Source organism: Clupea harengus, chromosome 8 (assembly GCF_900700415.2).
Source record: "Clupea harengus chromosome 8, Ch_v2.0.2, whole genome shotgun sequence".
Lineage (NCBI taxonomy): Eukaryota > Metazoa > Chordata > Actinopteri > Clupeiformes > Clupeidae > Clupea > Clupea harengus.
Genome location: NC_045159.1, coordinates 2,791,528 through 2,812,520, shown reverse-complemented (window position 1 = coordinate 2,812,520; position 20,993 = coordinate 2,791,528). Strand labels below are relative to the sequence as shown.

The 20,993-nt window shown below is 40.9% G+C and overlaps 2 protein-coding genes across 3 annotated transcripts; both read right to left on the bottom strand.

Annotated features, from left to right (window-relative positions):
• Window positions 1-389: 389 nt before the first annotated feature.
• On the bottom strand, window positions 390-7,673 carry pde9ab (phosphodiesterase 9ab). 2 transcript variants are annotated; one of them, XM_031571504.1, is made up of 20 exons: window positions 7,567-7,673; window positions 7,081-7,210; window positions 6,743-6,813; window positions 5,255-5,332; window positions 5,113-5,156; window positions 4,883-4,937; window positions 4,659-4,729; window positions 4,461-4,548; window positions 4,091-4,172; window positions 3,926-4,000; window positions 3,625-3,711; window positions 3,307-3,411; window positions 3,113-3,195; window positions 2,781-2,937; window positions 2,548-2,661; window positions 2,337-2,441; window positions 2,081-2,209; window positions 1,884-1,982; window positions 1,724-1,796; window positions 390-1,036 (listed from the first exon to the last, which is right to left on the bottom strand). In XM_031571504.1, exons 2-19 carry the CDS (start codon window positions 7,147-7,149, stop codon window positions 1,746-1,748), a joined length of 1,563 nt encoding a protein of 520 aa, XP_031427364.1. In that variant the 5' UTR covers window positions 7,150-7,210; window positions 7,567-7,673; the 3' UTR covers window positions 390-1,036; window positions 1,724-1,745. The 2 variants fall into 2 exon arrangements, with proteins under 2 accessions (XP_031427364.1, XP_031427365.1); XM_031571505.1 differs by having other exon boundaries at window positions 4,659-4,720.
• Window positions 7,674-9,199: 1,526 nt separating this feature from the next.
• Window positions 9,200-20,830, bottom strand: slc37a2 (solute carrier family 37 member 2). Its single transcript, XM_012822030.3, has 18 exons — window positions 20,145-20,830; window positions 19,518-19,599; window positions 19,319-19,409; window positions 19,088-19,166; window positions 18,861-18,996; window positions 17,874-17,950; window positions 17,274-17,440; window positions 16,981-17,018; window positions 16,710-16,859; window positions 16,334-16,424; window positions 16,138-16,200; window positions 15,767-15,852; window positions 14,893-14,941; window positions 14,603-14,676; window positions 14,380-14,458; window positions 12,145-12,242; window positions 11,868-11,932; window positions 9,200-9,688 (listed from the first exon to the last, which is right to left on the bottom strand). Exons 1-18 carry the CDS (start codon window positions 20,201-20,203, stop codon window positions 9,673-9,675), a joined length of 1,500 nt encoding a protein of 499 aa, XP_012677484.1. The 5' UTR covers window positions 20,204-20,830; the 3' UTR covers window positions 9,200-9,672.
• Window positions 20,831-20,993: the final 163 nt, after the last annotated feature.

Below are 20,993 nucleotides of genomic sequence, written 5' to 3'. Positions count from 1 at the left end.
TTTGTCAGTTTTGTCCCCCGGGACGCTGGGGGGGGGGATTAAAATCCTCTGCCAATGACAGGCACTCTCAAGGGGCCGTGTCACTCTCACCTGTGACTAAGAGGAACACTTCCAGTGCACACACAGCTCAACAGGTGCCCCTGACACACTGCGTTGCCAACCTGACAGGAAGGGATGTGAGGAGCTTTGCTTGTACTCAGATTTGAGTGCCTCCTCTGAGAGATTACGCTGCAACCACAAAGGCCTTAGTTACATTTGTTATCAGTGCTTGTATGCACTTTGAAAGGAAATAGGTTTGCTGATATGCTTTCTTAAAAAAGCAAGTGTCGATAACCTTAGATATGGTGAAAGGAAATGTCAGTCAGCTGATATTTAATGAATTCTCCTAATTCAGAGTTTAAAATGTCTTTATTGACATTCAGGCATTAATGCCATGATTTTTAGCAGAAGACAATCGTGTATCTACACCATACTATGACAATATGTAAGTATATATATAAAATTGACATGGTACAAGGATCTCAAAGATTTCATCAGGTATTACAGAGTATGTATAGATGTATGTTGATGTAGGTGTTTAACTGAGCAATAGTTTATGTAAAATCTCCTCTGAAACTCCATCTGTTGTCCAATGAATGTGTAAATTACAAATATTTAAAACGCAGCTAAACAAAATCAACATCACAGTCACACAGTCTAACATCTATACAAGATTCAATAAAATACAATATCACTTCCATAAAATCCCTCAAAATCATGCATGTGATTTCTCTCTCAACAACCACTGAATGCTTTCTGCACAAAGAAGTTTTAAGGTGGTGAGGAAAACAAAGAAAGACGTTACTACATTAAATGAAGGTGTAACTGCTACAATTGAGCCTTTAGACAACTGAAAGGCCACTACTGAATAGAATAGGGTTGTGTGAACAATTCATAGGACACTTGTCCATTTTGCAAGGGAGGTCTCAGTGGCCAAGGCCGACGTGGACAGGCCAGTCACTGCTGTAGTCTGGATCCTCAGCGAAGCGCAGCGTCCCTACAGAGCAGGGAAATCAAACGGTTGAGGGTTATGTGAGGTGCCAAAGTGTTCAAAGGTAGCGTCATGCAAAGTACAGGGCCAGCAGGAACTATGATAATATTGTGGTGGGGAGGGAGAGGAACCACAGGAATGTTTCATTCTGACCTAAATTGTTCCGAATGCGAGCATGTGACCTGAAAAGAATCTTATCTAGCATGCAAGGGTCAGAGGAGAGGAGAGGAGGTACTGTTGGGCAAAAGGTTGTAGTGTTAGAGGTCTTTTTGAGACCAAAAGGTTGTAGTGGTAGAGGTCTTTTTGAGACCAAAAGGCTGTAGTGGTAGAGGTCTTTTTGAGACCAAAAGGTTGTAGTGGTAGAGGTCTTTTTGAGACCAAAAGGCTGTAGTGGTAGAGGTCTTTTTGAGACCACATTTATTAGAAGAATTGTCGTACTAGGTAATCTAGGTAACACAACACTGGGCATTCCTAGAACAAATAACATATAACATCAACACATCACATAAATAAACACATATCATGAGAAAGAGCGGCTGCATTGATACTGTAGAACATTCTCATGGGTGGGGGAGTAAACACAGGATTTGAGAGGGTGTCGATGTGTTACTCCGTGTTGCGGTGAAAATACTTAGGATTTACAATGGGTATACACCAGCACATTCACTACATATTTTCTCTCAACTTACTTACACACAAGCAAAATGAAGTTGGTTTATTTCTTCTTTCCTCCCAAGGGCATGCTGTCTGTCTTTTTCACTTGTGCCTGGAGACGAAACTAACTGTTAGTTGTTGTGCTAAGCAAACTGTCTCTGAAATCAGCTGAGATGTGGGGGGGGGGAAAATGTGCTACCTCAGTCATGGCATCATCGTTCTGTTGTTTCAGTTCTTCATAGTGGTCACGGGAGTCCCGTAGAGGCTGCACCATCATTTCCTCAATCTGAGGAAAGAGCTGAGAAGAAAAAGAAAAGGGGGGGAGAGTTGGGTGTGACCACGAAACACCCGCCAACATCTGAAATCTACCTCGTCAGAGACGCTGGACCTCCATACCTTCATGACTGTCTCGAACATGGGTATCAACACAAACTTGATGAAACCAATCTGTGCTGTGGGTTTGGTCACTTTGTCACGATCCATGAAGGGAGCGACGGGAAGCCCTTCAGATTTTTCCCTGTCACTCTGATGAAAAAAACCAAATACCAGACTGAGCACCGACTATCTGTGTTTCCTACACCCTGGTCAAATGAACATAAGTGGTACATAAAAAGTAACTAAACTAAACTAAACTAAAACTAACTCTAGTTACCTGCATAAAGTATTCTTCCAGCAAATAGTCCACCCATGGTTCGGCTACTTCAGTTGGCCTTACTTCATTGGAGATGTCACAGCACTTTATCAAAACCATCTTTAGCTGCAGAAGAAAGCAGACAATCTCAACCCTGTTTGAAATTGCTGTGAGGAGTGAAAAATGTGTAGTGGACAATATGTAGTGAACATATGTCTACGTGAATACATACACATTTAATATGCTCCTCATTGGTGAAATCAAAGTTATCCACTTTGTTTTTAAACAAATCCAGTATTTCCCCATGCCTCGCCATATCAGTAGCCAGTATGAGTGTAATTATAGCCTGTAAAAACATGATCACAGCTCTATTGGGTTAGAATAATTACATCCAAATATTTGAAAAAGATCAGAAAAGGCAATATACTGTTGATCACTTGGTTAAGGACTTATATGGGCACAGACCTGTCGAATCTGTTTGAAAACCTCTGGCTCGATGTTGGCAAAGATGTTGCACTCAGGCTGTGAGAGTATCTGGAAGGCCACGGCGCAATGGTGATTCTCCAGGGGAGAGATGTCGTTGTATCGCACCGCCAGCTCAGTGCGTGCATTAATCTGATATCTGATTAACGAAATCATTTGAGTTTGAGCATCCTCAAACTAAGCAAAATAAATACATATTAACTCACAATCAATTCCCCCCTGTGCAACTACAAAGCTGGTTGTTCCTATACAACTGCTGGTCATCTTCTGACATACACAAAGACCTGGTGTTGGTGTATACATTGGTGACATACGTGTTGTTGTATCCGGGGTGGTCCAGGTCATGGCAGACTGCTGCTGTCATGAGGATGCTAATGTCTGTCATGCTGAGTTTTTCCTAAATAACACATAACACATGAACTCATGAGTTCATACATTTGAAACAGGTCAGTCAAACAATTAGCTGTATGTCATGAACGCATCGAAACATGTTTAGCGTGTAGCTCACCTGAAGGTTACAGAGATTAATCATTCCATACATTATCTGGCTAACACAGAAACAATGGCGGAAGTTATGGAAGGGATTTTCACGATAATTCTCCTGAATATTCAACTGTAAAAAGAAAAGACACAAAAGTAAGATTAGGTTTAAAACCAAGCAATGGGTTAACTGAGCGCATTAAGATTGTTTTAACGGTAAACTTAATGTAACCACAGCAACAATCTAATACTGACTAGTACTTCTGTATGATGGAGGTGTAGAATAAAGACATTAAATAAACAGTGAGGGGAATTTTTCACAATTAAATAATACTACATATTTTACCAGCCATCTTTTCAGTGTGATTGGATTGATGCTAAACTCCTTCACCAGTCCCAGGTCATGGTACATGTATTCTAGGCAGCTTAGCATCTATGAACAACAACAACAACAACAACAACAACAACAACATATAAATGAACAGAACGTTCAATGTAATAAGTCTCTTGCTGTCCCTGTGAGGTACATATTTAAATATTTTTTGATAAAAGAAAAATGCATTCATCACCCAACCCCAAACCTGTCTCACAACAACCCCAAAGCTGTCTCACAACAACACAGAGACAGTTCAAGCTGAGTAAAAGACCTCATTATGCTCCCAATGCCAGACATCAAATGTGGGTTTCTTCAGAGCCTCAATTGTCTCTTGGGATAGAGTGTACTGTAAGCAAAAATAGAAAATGACACTATGAGATCAGGTCTCCTAATTACAAAGCTCACTTCCAAGTTGACTTGCCATGTTCTCATTTACCTTCGGATAGCTTGGAACATCACGCCTGGGAGACAGTTTTTTGCCGTCATCAGAGAAGTTGTATTTACAGGCACAATTCATTCTGAGGAGAGAGATCAACATATGAGACACAACAGAGCGTCATAGTGAGCCATTTTGGGGAATGGAGTTCATTGAGAAATGCTCATGACATTCACCGTACTTCAATACACCATTTGCCATTGGGTGGAGTCAGGCTTAGATTTAATTAAAATGATCTGATGCAACCCTGCATCGGAATCTTTGAAAGCTGAGATTTTGCAATCATGTTGCGGGATAAGCACTTTGCACTAGATTATACCTGTCAATCAAGTGTACGGAAACAGGTTTTTTTTTGACAATCAAGGTTTACCTTCCTCCTCCCCTTGAGGTCATTTCATCTCGTAGCCTCCTGAGGTCATTCTTGCATTTCTCAATCTCAAGCACCTTTAGACCCTCCACTGAAAGACACCGCAAATACATATCTCTGCTCGGTTTTTCGTTGCACATCTTATCAATTAGCTGCAATGTGCCGGTGAGCATAGGTAACACCAAACAGGTAGAAACTCACACTCAACTCGCTTCTCGAGCATGGCCATTCTGTTTGTGACCTCTGTTTTCAGTTCATTGATCCTAAAGGCCCTGACATATTTCAAAGAGGAGAAAGAACATATATATCAGAATATTTATTAGCAGCTCTGCACTAATACGGGCCTATAGTGAAGTGTATCTATCCATGGGATATTATGGGATGCATTCTGCATTATCAATGAATGGTTCCTCTGAAGACTTCACCTGCTGAACTGATCTGCCACCTGAGTCAGAACATTCTGAAACATATCTTCTTTGTCTGGGAAAAAAAAAGTACAGGACATTGGCCATGTTGATGGAATAACAGCAAACATGTTGAACTTAATCTGGAAAAATATGATTATTTTGAATACAAATATAATACAAATATATTGAATATATAGTAATACATTGAGATGAATGGAGCAGACAGTAAATTAAAAGTCTAATCTTACCTCCCGCTTGGCCCGCTGACTGAGGCACTACTTTATATAAACAACTAAGAAAGGAAAAGCATTCACAGCACATTGTAAGCAGACAATTCTATTATGTTTAGCTTTCATGTATGAAAAAGAAAAGAAACAATGAGGTGCTCACTTGGGAGTGTTAGTAGGCATGGCGGGGTATATAGGAACCATGGCTCCTTCTGAATCAACTAGTGATATAGCCGTGTTCCTAAATGGACATAAGACAGGTTGCCATAGGAATTACTTTAATAAAGATTCAGTCTTTAATTAAAGTAATTAATACTCTCTTACACAGAAATAAAGAGACCACGTTGAACCAGATTGTTTGTATGTGAACATTTGAGTATGCCTACAATTTGTGAGTTCTATTTTGTGACTATATTCAGAAAATGGTAAATATTTAGGGCAGAACTAAACAATGTTTACTCTTGATTATATTTTGGCCTTTAGTTTTCCATTTTCTCCCTGAACATGTTGAGCATTATCTCCCATCTCTGCCTATAGAGGGCACTTGTCCAGATCTGTTGATTGTTGGCTGGAGGTAAAATACATTAGTCATTGTTCCCTAAGTATATATCCTACTACACTAATCAATCCTTGAAGACTTTTATGAACTTTACAGGCTACAGAATAAAACATAAATACATGAAGAACTGAAAGGTATCAAACTGAAGAAAACAAGTTCAGCTTTTAAATGCATGTTTCTCAAACATTCTGAGACGAAAATGACAGAAATGCATTGTTTACTGTTGCTAGCTAGGTTGTGGTAAACCCATATGTCTTGCATGTTATGCTGCAAGCTATAGGCTAGTTTACAACCACACAAGATTATTATCTAAGCGATGACACTATGAGATGAGATAAATCCCATCAGCAAAACGCGATTTGGGCAAATAATGAGCAAACTGACCCAGTGACGTGAATGAGCCTAGCCAAGTCTGGGGACTATATCCCTGTGGAGGGATATTTAGTTTTTTGTTCTTGTTGTCAATAGGCTTTTAAAGCTCCGTGAGTTTTTGTCCTAGAGTAATAAAAAGAACACCCCCAGAAATCTTTAATCTTCTACATATATGCCACTTGTGCATCAGAGGGTTTAAGATTGCTGGCCTTTACAGTCACATTATAGGCAATCCAACAAACCCAAAGAGCTGCTGACATTTCAGATAGATTACACCATTCTCATTGAAATAGAACAATTTGATAAAATAGTCCCCATGATGACACTGCAGAAATGACGAAGGCTGTAGACTAGAGGACGGAGCTCAGGCTGAAGCTTCACAGAGAATGAAACGTGATTAGATAAAATCCGTATTCTCTCCACGTAGATGGAGAGAGTAGGAAGCGTTGCGACTAATCAGTAAAATAATATAATAACAATAAGATGTAGTTCCGTTATGGATTCATCTGCTTTGGTTTTAAACACAATTGTACTGTTTAAGGATACATGTTATGTTCTGTATGGAAGTTTTTTTTATTTATCTTTTTTTTTTTTTATCAATTTTACCAGGCAAAAACCGGTAATTACCGGCTAACGGAAACCCTGTTTATGTCTTTATATATGGTCATATCATGTGTGAAAATATAGAGAGTGCATCATTTTGAGAGAGTTTGTAGTTACCTTGGAATGTTTGATGAAGAACACAGGAGTTCTCTGATGTCATACTGGCTGCAGTGTTGACTAAAAATCACCTAGAAGCACAGTGAAAGGCAATATCACAACCTGCAACCTGCATCTACAGGAAACTGGTACAGGAACAATAGCGAACACATCGTTCATTTAGTCTCTTTTACTAAGATTCTTCTAAAGTCTTTTATCATTGTAGGACTGGGGAAATTCCAAGTTGTGAGTCAACAATTTCTACTACTATTATTATTGTTGTTGTTGTAGCAGTAGAGAATGTGTCATTCTTGAATAAGTAGAACTAAGATGTATGCCATTTATCCAGTTGAACTTGCCTTCTGCATTTTCCCATCTACACTGAGGTAGAGAGTTCGTGGATGATAGGATGAAGAAGCTGCTCCCATGGTGGTGTTTTTCAGTGACAGTTATTCACCAGCTAAAGTGTGTGTCAGCGCACTAGCAACTCTGAAAAGTAGTCATTGAGAGGTGGGAGCAAGTGATCAGGCACACACCTTCTTCAAAATACATTCCATTCCATACATTACATTGTTAGTTTTCAGTGTGAAATGTGTATGATTTATCTTAAACATAAGGTAAGTTGTGAATGGTTACTTATTATACTTTGTAATAGTAACATACATTGTAACTTGCATTTAGCCCAACACATATTAAAAGTAACAATACACAAATAATAATGCAACAAAAACACAAAACCTCAACAGTACTGTTCCTCAGCAGGTGATTTCATGGATTATAGTAAGATAACTGAATTTTTTTAAATTGTCATGACTTGCATGGAATTAGTAAAAATAAAAACTTACCACAGCAATGTCCCTGCATACATCTTTAGCATTGATGGGAAATTATGTGCAGCAAGTGACTAAGTAAAGGTGAGTTACACATCACTGCAAGATCCTTAAATATGAGCCCACTCCTTGATGTTGCCAAGGAGCTGTTTCTATAGTGACAGGTTGTGGCTTGGGTTGGAGGTGAGAAAACATGGGACGGCACTAATTGATCCAACTCTGCCATGTTCATGTCCTTCTCAGTAAATAAAGGGAGAAGAGAAACTTAATTCAGATTTGTTATAGTAAAGAATATTTACTGTGCATGGAGATACCAAAGGTCCATAAAGTAATTCCAGCAACCCTTTTATCATGTAGCCCTTTTTCAAACTCATAATATGCAGTTTCCTAATTAATAATAATATGAACCTTAGTTTTGTTGGGTCTGTTCTTCATGCGGATCCACTTGAGTTCACAGATGGATGAGTGAGCTTTGGACCTCTCACTCCCCTCTCTTCCTGGATCTCCTAAAAGCTTTTGTGCTGATGGCATGATGGGTTTACCTTAGTTAAACTTATTCTAATGCAGCAAGAAATAGATCTGTTTAGTAAAGTGAATTTAATGTCACTGAGCGTGCATAAGTTTTGAAATCAAAACAATTTTCTTTCTCCAGACTGGAAATTTGTTTGGGGAAATACATTAAACCAGCCATCATTAATGATATTTTAGTACACTGTCTGCGTCAACAAAAAAGGGCAGTTGGACGTGTTAATTTAGTTTTCTTCATGGAAAATAATGACAGGAGCGACGACAAACATTTTCCACTGCAGTCACATTCACCTACAATACTTTATCACATGACTAGCCATTCAGTGTCCACATGCATGGACACATTTAGACATAAACACTTCGCTATGACTATATTGTCATGAGGGGCTACTTTAAATCATTTTGTGGAAAGCAGTAGTAAATAGCTCTAAATGAATTAATTTGTTCAGTTACAAACTACATTCCAACTGAGAAATAAAAAATAAATTAATTGTTAAAATGATTTAGTAAGCAACTATGGTTTTCAGTTCTTTACTTTCCCTCCTAATCAGGTTTGTTGGTGTAATTGCTGTTAATTAGTTCACCACCCTCCATGAGCCGTCCAACACTACATGTTTTGTATGAAAGCTAGAGTTCTGTTTAGATGTTGCATGGTTTCAAAACATGTCGCTTCTGAAGTTTAACAGACTTCATTTTTAGATTTGTTGAAGCTATGTGTGTGAGTACAGTTCAGATCCAAAAACGGAATCTGCTTTTGGTGGTGTTGACAAAAAAAAACAAAAAAAAAACAATTCTTCCACGCAGAAAAAAAGGCAATTGGTCATATAAGAACTCTTTCAGCATTTAGTTTTAAGAAGTGGTGCACCATTTGTGTTCCCTAGGTCTGATTTAGAAATGTATTCCTATAAAAACTCTACACGGAAGGCATTCTTGTGTTGAATAGCCCAAATGTCTAATAGCTAAGAGTGCTGTCGATTTTGATCCATAAATATTACAGGTAGTTCCAGGTGTGGTGGCATGGACAGTGAGGAGGAATAAACTTCATGTTTTGTGTGTGATCTCTACAGAAAAATAGAGAATTGATAGAATAAATGAGAATACAAGGAGAGACCAGAGGAAATGCACTAAAAAGGCGGATTTTAATGGTAAAAGTACAGCTGGATTTGAATCAGGCAGAGAGAGGGAGGCACATGAAGAGATAATTTAGTTTGTAAAAACACTCGTTAATAAAAATATTAATAAAAAAATCTTCTCTCCTCCTAAAGAAATGGAGGTAATTGGGGGCTTTACACTCTTATTTTTTGAGTCCTCCCTCATCTCACTGTAGCGCGTAATTTGTTCCAACACCAGTATGAAAGTCTCTTAACACATTGCTAACAAGGGACTGCAGTGTTATAGATATGAAGCACCGTGGTTCTGCCAGTGTCAATCTCCACAGTTTAGCTCAAGGGCCTGGATAAGGGAATAAAATGAGGTATTTGGTATTCACAATAGTCCTGCTGGTGTTGCTTCATAATTTGGTCCCTTCTTTTGTTATGCTGGTGATATATAGTCCTGTGCAGGAGTGAAGTCCTCTGTTGGTTGACCTGCGCCTCAGATTTCTTTAAACCTGTAACAGAGGGAGAGGAATGTCATCTTCAGGTTACAGATAATGACAGATCTTCTGAGCTGTGAATCATGTGGCAGGAAAAAAAAGCCTTGTGCCCCTTTAACCCCGTCAATCCTTCAGTCTAGGAAGGTTTATGACCGTTTTTCACCCACAATCCAAAATTAATCCTGTCATCTTAACACAATTCTTCTTTTACTTTGAAAATAATTCAAACAAATGCAGGCAGCTAAACAAACATAGTTGAATTCACAGCAGTGAGAATTCTGCATCCTTCTACTTGACTTTGGTAGCTTACCAATGCTAACTTGCAACCCAGGTGGAAATTCTTCACTTTTTAATTGTCTGTTCAAAGTGGTCAGCAGCGCTTCCCGTCAGTGGCTTAATTCATGCAGATTTTGCAGCATAATTGACAGTTTGGTACGAGATAATTGACAGTGGATGGGGCTGGGGAGATGGGATGCAACTGCTAATTCTATATATTTACTGTTGGGCTTTGTCTCCCTGGCTGGCTACACTGTGTTCTGATGAGCTCTCTCATATGTCCATAGTGGTCTGCAAAGAGACATATAGAGGCTGTATGTGGTGTAATCAGAAAGAAGAGATTTTTGTTTGTTTTGAACATGACAGAGCCCCTCCAATAACATGAAAACAGGCAAGTATGAAGTCCCACCCACCATACTTCCACCAGCTGCCAACTGAATGGCACCACCATTAACTTACATTTGACTGAATTAGCTTTTTCATTATGACTAGAACCAACTCCTCCATCACGACCCACATTCTGCTCAAACAATAGTCCACCCCTGCATTGGTCACTGTCTGAAATGCAGCTTGCTGAAAATCAGACTCGTACACCAATGGTTATGGTCCAACGGTTCATAATGCGCAGCGATGGGAGACGATGTGCTGTAATAGCTCCGCATGTGTTCTTTTACCTGCTCATTCTTGGCAATAATGACACCTCATTACCCTCCAGCAACTGTGACAACTGACATTTTATGATTTTTTATGAAAATTGACAGCTCTATAATTTGTAGAAAGTTTCATGTGCAGTGGCAGTACTTGGGAATTGTCTTTTGATGGTCAGCAATATAACTGTATGACATATGAATGAATGAATACTGCTTGTTCAAAAAGGGCAGGCTACTTCCAATAATGAATGAATCAGGCATTTATCAGCGCAGCCTCAACAAGCCTAGTCCTTGGGATAATGGGCCAATTACTCTGCACATCATAATGGAAACGCTCATCGTAATAGAGGAACAAGGCTATTTTCACGAGGATGAGGACATTATTCCAATATTCACTCACACCGAGTCACCTATGCTGTTGCTTGAGATAGACTTCTAATGGGGTGGTTCTCTACCCATGTACTCTCTGGTCAAAATTAGTGAAGTAACTGGTACCCTGAAATGCATCTCCTGCAAATGTGTTTTGATGTCTGAAAAGTCTGATTAAATTGGATTGTATAACATTAGATATTGGAGGGTGTGTGGTGTGGTATGTGCCAGTGGCTAAAGCTGCGTGTGTGTGAGTTGGCTTATAGTGAGAATGGCCAGTCCATCCACAAGCCATTACCAATTCTGGTGTCCTACAGAATGGCTATTTATACATTTCTAACAAATTAATGTATGTGAATGTAATGAACGCGTTCTTTTCAAATGGAAAGTACTGTCAGTGAAAACTGTCTGATGACTGTCAGATGACCCGTTGTGACATAAGTTGAACTGACTGTTCAAAGGCCCCTAGTCCCTCACTGAACTATTTAGTAAAGATGAACTTTACACATAGGCTAGCCTGTAGTTAAAAATAGCAATGCTTTGGAAATGTAAGGGACCACACAAGACAATCACAGGGCATTCATGTGTGTGCCTCGTGTGGACTATTGACTACATCTTTCCATTGCAGTTAAAATGGGTCTATTCATTCAGGTGTTGATCAACCAACCATTTCTATCAACCTCTAGTGGGTTTTGGACAGACTTCCACTGTTTTCACTATTCAGCTTTAGAGATAAAGACACGGAATGCAACAAAGTATAAAGTGTCAAGGCCTGAGTGAACTGTTCAGTCGTTTGCAGATCACTGTAGAGTGGAGATAATGATGTGACCTCTAAAGGAGTAACTTTAGATATCCTTCGAGCTAATCAAACGTCTGCTTAAGGAGGTGGAAGTGCTCACCCTCTCATCCTTGTGTGATAACCACACCATCCTCTTATCTCCTTGTAGACCAGTCTGGAGAGCAGCTGGATGGACAGACAGAGCCAGAGTTACACATTTCAGCAGTTACACACACACACACACACACACACACACACACACACACACACACACACACACACACACACACACACACACACACACACACACACACACACACACACACACACACACACACACACACACACACACACACGACCTTACAGATGGAGAGAGAACATTTGGAAATCTTCCTCACCAAACAGGCCAAAAGATCTGAGGTGATGAGCATGTAGAAAACGTTGTTCCACCCCGTTGGTGAGATCACCCCAGCCAACAGAGGGCCTATGGCAGCACCTGGTGGACATTCAAGCAACCAGGTGAACCGGTTAAGATATTGCACAAGGGGAAAAGTCTTGACAAATGAGAATCAATGAACCAAGTGTGGTGGCAAAATACAATAATGCATAATATCTAACCACAGTTCCTGTAGAGAATTATACCTATATCAAAGCACAAACAGAATTTGTGCAGAAAGCCAGAAATCTACTATCTGCTAGTTAACGGATCTTCAAGAAATGGGTAGAACCAAGGTTTACAGAAATGAGTTTGTGACAATGCTTTAGGACATGTGAGCATGAACATTTCAATGGGCAAAAACATGACGTTACTTCACTATCCAAATATGATTGTGGTTAAACACAATGCAATAAACAATAGCAAGCCTGTGTTCTTGTACCTATACAAAACTTTAATAGTAGCAGTTGCAGAAAGCACAAACATGCGTCATAAAAAGAAAAATGCTGTATCCAACGTGTGGTGTCACCATACCGCTCTAAAGACCTCAAACAAGTGCATTTGTGGAGTTTGCTTTCTAGGATTGGCAACCAATAAATCAGTTAAGAATATATTTTATTCAAAATATGTGCTTTAAGATTAGCTGTAGGGTAGGCAGTGGCAGTTGTAGCACGTGGCCTGCTTGAAGACATACATAGTTGAGTGTGAGCATACGTAACATGCTTAAACCACTGTTAAAAAAATTAAGGCCACACTAGATTTTGGGCAACAATCACAAAATATGACACTGACTACTGAAACACTATCAGATATAATGCGAGTGTTCTTGGTCCTAATGTGAACAAGGTTACCAGAGCTCCACTGAGGTCTAATCAGTCTAATGTGACTAAACCAAGAGTGGCCTTCTTTGACATTGGTGCATGTGAAATGTGCAGCTGTATCCATGGGTTGAGGCCCGACCTGGGCTAATTACTGTGGCCTCTTCAGCGGCTCATATTTCACTGCCCTATGTCAAGTTTGCCTTTTGCTCTAATGCTACTTCCAAGTCGATACCATTATCAAAACATGGCCCTTGGACCCCCCCCCCCCCCCCCCTTCTTTGAGATCTGATTTAAGCTGCATCTATGTGAACTGTAGACCCCATGGCTGTGAAAATGTAATTACATTTGTGTAATATATATAGAGAGAAAATGAGTGTCGTACATTTCAAGATCAAGACTAGATCAGGAGATCGATCAGGAACCAACCATTTCTATCAACCTCTGGTGGGTTTTGGACAGACTTCTACTGTTTTCACTACTCAACTCATGATGTAGACATTTGCTGTGGCAGCTTTAGAGATAAAGACACGGAATGCAACAAAGTATAAAGTGTCAAGGCCTGAGTGAACTGTTTAGTCGCTTGCAGATCACTACTGATGGAACCGCATATTGATGTTTTCCTGGCCTGATTTGTTGTTGCATGGTGGTTCTTTTGTGAGCATATAAATGCTCATATATGGGACTGATGGAACTGCAAAATAGATATTCTACTGTTATTCTGAATAATTTGTATCTGTAACATATATTGATGTTTCCTGCTCTGATTGGCTGTTGCATGGTGGTTATTGTGTGAGCATACAAATGCTCATATAGGGGACTGATGGAACTGGAAATATTGCTATTCTGTTGTTGTAAGACATTAACTCCTTATTTTGTATCTGCAACTCATTTTAAATCATTTTTCATCATTTGAACAAGTGGCATGTGAACCCCTCCCCCCCCCCCAGATAGCCTCCGCCCTGCTCAAATCCTTTGTACCCTGGTTTACCCCCCTCCCCCCATAGGTGAACCACTCACCCCACTGTCTCCCCCTTCCTCTCACTTATAGGTGTGGCCATCCCCTCCCCTATTGTATCCTAACTGACTGAAATATATAAATGCCAACACATTCTGCTATCAGGTAGGCCTTTCTCTAAGCACCAGCTGAGAGGGGGTCTCCACGCCGAAATAAACTCCAGAAACCTGACTTCGTCTTCCAGTCCCGTCTTCAACTTTAGCGTGCTTATTTAGATTCTGTCACTACAGAGTGTAGATAATAATGTGACCTCTAAAGGAGTAACTTTAGACATCCTTCGAGCTAATTGAATGCGTGTCGTACATTTCAAGATCAAGACTAGATCAGGAGATCGATCAGCAAAACCCCTCTGCCCTCTTACCTATTGATCCCGTCCCGTCAATAATGGCCGTCACCGTTGACAAAGCTCTGGAGTTTCCTCTCAGACACTCGTGGGTTCCCTGCCGACGAGAGAAAAACAAAATTAAGCCTCTTAATCTGACCGTAGTTCAAACTGCACTCAACTGGACACAAACATCTGACTTGAGTTAACCTCTCTGGCCCTGCTCTGGGCGTTCACGTGCTCCAAGCATGAGGGGGCTTACCAGGTCAGCTGAGACGGCCGTGGTGATGAGAGCGTATGGCCCGTTGACCAGCGCTCCACACACAAGCAGCATACCTGTCAAAGAGCAGTCACATTAGAATAGACACCACCTGGGGCTCCCACACAGACCATCCATCCATGCAGTGGGGTCAATCAATAACACACCATGTGGGAGAACTTTACTTAAGTAAACATAAATCTTGAGACTGGTGCCACAAATGTGTCAGAACATAGTTGACTAAACTGTTGAAGGAATGAAAACATATGAACACAAAAAAAAGGAGAATTTACCGACTGTGGTGGGCACACCATTCGCGCCAACGTGGTTGTAGAGAAACAGCTTTGGGGGAGAGGAAGACCAGAGGTTAGAGAACTCTCCACAGTTGTTTGCACAGAATGGCTGGTAAACTGAGGCACACTTTCAGATTTGCGTATAGATTTTTCACCCTTGTTCTAATCCAAAGGCAAACTTGAAGCAGAGGTGCAAAATGACTGCTGTGCTCTCGCTCGAGCGCTAACACCTGCTCTTGAAACTGCGGTTGGTGCTACTGGACAGAAGAAATGCGGCCAATTTTTCCTTTCACTTCTCATTTTTCATCCCTCACGTTCACCATTAGAGCAGAAAAGGGGCTGCTCTGAGAAAAGTCTGAAACAAACACTTACACACTAAACGTTTTCTCGTCATAGCCCACGATATTTTAAATATAAATAATATATTTTAAAGTAAATAGCTTTCAGGGTGCTAGACCACAATGGTCCAAGACCTCACATGCTCCTTCATAATGTCCCTTTACTACTAACAGCACTGGATTTGCCATTTGAAATCAATATGGACACGCCACTAACGTATGTTCTAATTGCAGAAGTTTTCAGGAGAGCAAGCTCCACTTCCTCATCCTAGTTAGCGCCCCATGCCTATCTCTGTGTAACATGTAAGACCATTACACAAAGTAAACATCCTAACAATGAACAATGAATCCTAACAATGAAAGAAACAGGGACATTGAAAAGTGCACTACCTACAGAGCACTGCAGTCTGTTGTGTGGCAAAAGGAAATGGAAAAAGAAGAAGAGGAAATTAATTGAATCTTTACTACTGCCATGTTAGAAATAGTCTAAAGGTATGAGATGAACCTGTTGGACGACTTCAGCTGTGCAGACTCACCATTGGGGCAGCAAAGATCAGCATCACGCAGCAGGTAGAGGCTCTTCCTCCAGTGTAGTCTGACACCACTCCAGCAAGGATCCCCCCTTAACACGCGTATGACGCAACACATTAAGCATTCAGTAAGTATTGCCTCTCTTGTAACATAGCGCATTTTAATAAACTTTGTACAGAATAGGGTCTTTTAACTAGTAGCTATTTCCGCAAAAAATTACAGTAGCTACATCTGATGAAGAAAAATAGGGGGTTCTCACTTGTCACAAAGCAACAACTAAAACCTAACCTAACATAACAATAACGTGTGTGCACCCTGGGTATGAAATGAACTGTAAATTTCGATCAAAAGTGAAGGGACAAACTTGTTGACTTACCCACTATTCCTCCAACATCAAATAAGGTTGACATGTCTCCTGCTCCCTTGGGGTCAAAGTGAGCTACAAGAACATCAAACACACATGTTACCCGCATGCTGAGTGGCATATGGCTTCAGGGATGTGTAGGACACTAAAGATATGGGGATCTAAGGACATTAAAGAAAAGAAGACGAAAGTGAGAAGCTATTCTTACCAACATTTGCTATATACAGAGGAAGCCAGTAGAGGAAGGTATAGCTGACCAGCTTGGCAAACAGCAGACAGAGGGAGAACTCCATGACACCCTGTGGTAAGACAGAACACAGTGTCATTTATTTTGGGGTTGCTTAAAGTTTTATATATATATATATATACACACATTTAAAGTAGAGTTAATTTCCCATGCCTGGTCAACTGGATGATGGGCTGCATCTGGGGTTAATGGAAAAATCCTGTTTAAATATGATCTTTCCCCAGTGTTTATCTAGCGTCGCCCCTTCTCTAGTTACAGTGAAACCATACTGGCGCAGAACGACGCCACAAACGGTGTGCTTTTTGTCATCGGCAATAACAAGTTCACCAAAACTCACAGGGATTTTCAGGGCCCCACAAAAGCTGATGGCCTCGGCGGGGTCTTCTGAGCGCTCCACTACGCTGGTCTCCGTGCCAGGCGGAGGGCTGCTGAAGATCTCCTCGTTACTGGAGGAGTTTCTCAGCAGAGGCTCCTGCTCCGTGCTCTCCTGCACAGAGCCCACAAACACAGTCAGGACTCAATCATGCTGATGGTCGTTTTGGGTGAAAAGTCATATCAAAGAACTTGTGCGGCCTGAGAGATTCTGGGGCGGTGTACTTAATACTTACATGATGCTGTGGGGGTACACAGTTGACATCATCAGGGTCTATGTGAAGAAAAAACAACATTGAGTGTGTGGATATGACATTTCAACTTAGTTCACAGATGGAGAATGAGATGGAGATATGTCTGATGGGGGTTCTAACTACATTGATTAAAAGCACTCTGTAAGTATAATAAACGTTCATACTATTACCACAACGGCTCTACGAAAGTTAGTGCCTCGTCACTTTCTCAAGGTCAGATCACTTGAATTCAGAGACACTTCATCAACTCAGTGAATAACCTATAGCCCACTCACGTTCAACCAGGAAGAAGAAGCACAAGACTCCTGTGGAGGCGATGATGATGCCAGGCACGATGAAGGACAACCCCCAGGCAGACGACACAAACACACCAGCAATCAGAGAGCCCAAGATGTTCCCCACTGACGTGTGGGAGTTCCATACGCCCATGATGAACCCACGCCTGGAACATCAACGACACCCGAGATCCACATTTATATTCATTTATCACACAGTAGCTCATAGTACAGCAAAACATACATCTGTATGCATGACTCTTGACAACTGGACCACATGACCTTTGTGGAGCTGCTGGCTCGCTCATCTGTGCTAGATCTAGGCTACTGGGGCAACAGTAACAACAGCTCCTACTAAAGTCCTTATTTGAAAGGAGTTCAATTGTTACCTTTATTACTTGGCCACAAATGCCCTATAGCAGAACAATTCCAAGTCACAAGATGCGGTCACAGGCATGTGGTACGACTAACCTCAGCTGTGCTTGTGGAAAATGCAGGCAATGATAGTGCAAGGTCAGCAAGACTGATGTCAAGAGAGAGGGGGGAGGAGAGAGAGAGAGAGAGATGGAGAAAGAGAGAGCGAAAGAAAGACTCACTCACTTCCCCTTTCCAAACCAGTTTCCAACGCAGGCCACCACTGCAGGCCAGCCTGTCGTCTGCACCAGTCCATTCATAGCCTAAGACAGAGAAGAAAGACAAGAAGAAGAAATCACAAGAAGTGGTGCCTACTCTCCCAAGGCCTTGAAATCCTCCCCTGCCCACCTGACCATGCTCAGTCATACGCCCAACCTAGAACTTTGCAGCCATGGGCATGTAGCACCTTAAGCTCATCATGCCCAAGGAAGCTCGCCAGAATCATCGCATTACCCTTTTATTCAACTGCATTTTTTTTAAATGAATCATATAGTCTGCAATGGTGTTCGTTTTCAAGAAATATATAACCTACAAATCTGAGCTTGCAGATAACAACAGACAGCAGATGATGTGATTAGGCCAAAATGCAGAAGTGGCTGAAATAATGCCAGTCCTGCTTCCATCTCCAAGTCCCAAATGTCTTCAAATAGAGGTAGGCCACGTTTTCAGTTGTTAAAGATCATTACTTGCAATATGGTGCACATTAATAGGCCCATTAGGAATAGACCTGCTAACTATAGGGCTGAAGGTTTATAGAAACACTAGAAACATCTACCATCATGTGAAAATACCTGGCAAATGTCAGACCAACGCAAAATACTATTTACATAAAAAATACTATAAATTAGCTTGTCAATTATATATTTTTTAAACCATATAAAACACTGATAATGATGGCCTGATCTGATTCTTCTCTGGCGTGAAGGTGGAGTTTCCCCTGTGCAGACACAACCAATGGTAGCACATCTTACCGACTGCTAACAGGATGTGGTGGCATATGTGAAGTATGTCAAGCATAAAAATCTTGCCGCACTGAGTCACATTGATGCAATGTTTCATAATCAGCACTCAAATCAAAGACCCCTTGAGCATAACATGGTGATGGTTTCAGTTTGAGCTGACAGGCCAGAACTGGCGTTTCAAATGCAGAGAAAAGCGAGAAGCAGGGCTGACCTGAACAAAAGCGTAGTACCAGATAGAGTGGATGTTCCAGTAGTAGCCCAAGCCAAAGAGCGAGGTGAAAATCCCACTGAGCACCATTCCCGTGCTGAGGTAGTAGCGCAGGGGCAAGCGCTCTCCGAATATGCCACTGTTGGGATAAAGCACATCTATCTCAGGGCCACTGCATACATGCATGCTAAGGCACTAATGTCAAGTGCAATGTCTGATTGCAGCCTTACCTGAAAAACATGCCAATGGCATAGGCGACAAGGAAGGAGTTGTCAACTGCTCCAAAAAGTGTTTTATAATTGTCCTGGTCTTGGGGAAAGAAAACATAAAACACAAAAGGTCACACTGACTCAGTAATACCCACTGGCTGTGTGTAAGTATTACTGGCACCTGGCAGAAGGAAGACAAGTGTTTTATGTATTGTAGGATGTGTTTCTGTGGGGAAGACACTAGAAACTCACCAAATGGAGCCCAGTCGCACCAGGTTTCATTGTTGGTGACATTCAAGTCAGCCGGCCGAACGACATTGGAACAGTTTCTGTGTAGTTGACTCTAACATACAAGAGAAAATGTGATCAATCTTGTGACATGAAATGTTTACAAGACTCCATAACTTTAATCTGCTAACTAACTAGGAATAGCGTGCTACATCTCTCTTACCTTAACCACACTGATAGGTTTACGAGACAGATGATAGCTGGTGTAGAACAGGAATGTGAGGAAGAGAATGAAGCCTCTGTACCTAAACAAAAATGCATGCGAAGGAGATTAAAATAAATCCAATAATTATTTGAGACGCATTAGGTAGTAGGCTTATTGGAGACAAGGTAACCAAAGTAGATCTAGAAGGCTGGACAGTTATGAAAAACATGGCAAGGGAAGCAATTACTGGGGACATAATGCAGGCTCTGTAGGCTACTACCTATTTACATTTGCTAATGCAGTGCAGCTACGGGAGGCCTATAGAAAGGAAACCTATACAACTACTAATAGGGCTGAAACTAAGTAGTGGGCTGATATAAAAACAACCATATTTTGAAGCATTTAAAACTATATAAAAACACCTCAATGCACTATGGACATATCAGCCTATTCACTTCAGGAACAAAGACAATCTCAACAATCTCAGCCGGCAAATTCACTCTAGGAGCGCTACTGCCATGACATGATAGTTGTAATGAAACTCATACGCCTGACCCCTTACAATATAAAATGGAAATCAGCCCGTATTCAGCTACTTTTGGTGTGATCACCTTTCGATTTGGTCTGACAGTTTACGTTACTTACCAGCTGTCTCTGGAGAAAGAGGTAATGAGTTTAATGCCTGGAGCCAACGAAGACCTCATTTTCAGTGGAGTTCGCTAGATTCGTTGTCTTGATTATTTAAAATAGCTTTAAACCGCCTTGTTTTAACCTTACAAAATCATAGTTGCAATGTGCGCGCCTAAAATACACCGATCAAACTAGACCTATTGACCATTATAAAATGTTCACACCGCCATGCCTGAAAATAGCCTATCTAGCTAAAATCGATACCCGAGACTGAAAACTCAACCTAACTGCAGGCCGGGTGACAAGTTTGTTTGTTTTTTAAACTAAACTAAAATTACAATCCCTAATAAACTGTCTGTTCAACAAACAGTGTGTTGTCTAGAATCTTTAAAATCGTTTAAAAGCTGTTCTTAGAGCTGTCCCGGTTTGCTGTCACCTCCTAATTTACTTGAGCAAAGATCTTCCGAATACACCGAATTTCCAAGGACTTCCATGTTTACAAGCAGTGGTCTGGTGACAGAATATAAAGCCGGTGCCTATGAATATTCACAGTCTGATCTTACTCATCATGTGACTATCAAATGTTCCTTCATTTACGGAATATAGCCATAATTGTTTCAAAGTAGCCATTCCGGTTTTCGAAATCCTGGTCCCACACCAAAGGTAATCTGGCAATTTGACCATGTGATCCCAGCGTGACGTCACTTTTTAAAGGAACGAGGAAGTTAACACTTTGGGAACTGGACTAAAGGCGGAAACTCATGGTGATGTATCCTGCTAGGTCAGTCATATCATATTGCTCAATTCAGCAGCGGATTGTATTTCATAGAAATTCTGGGTAGGTGACGTTAATGTGAAAATCCA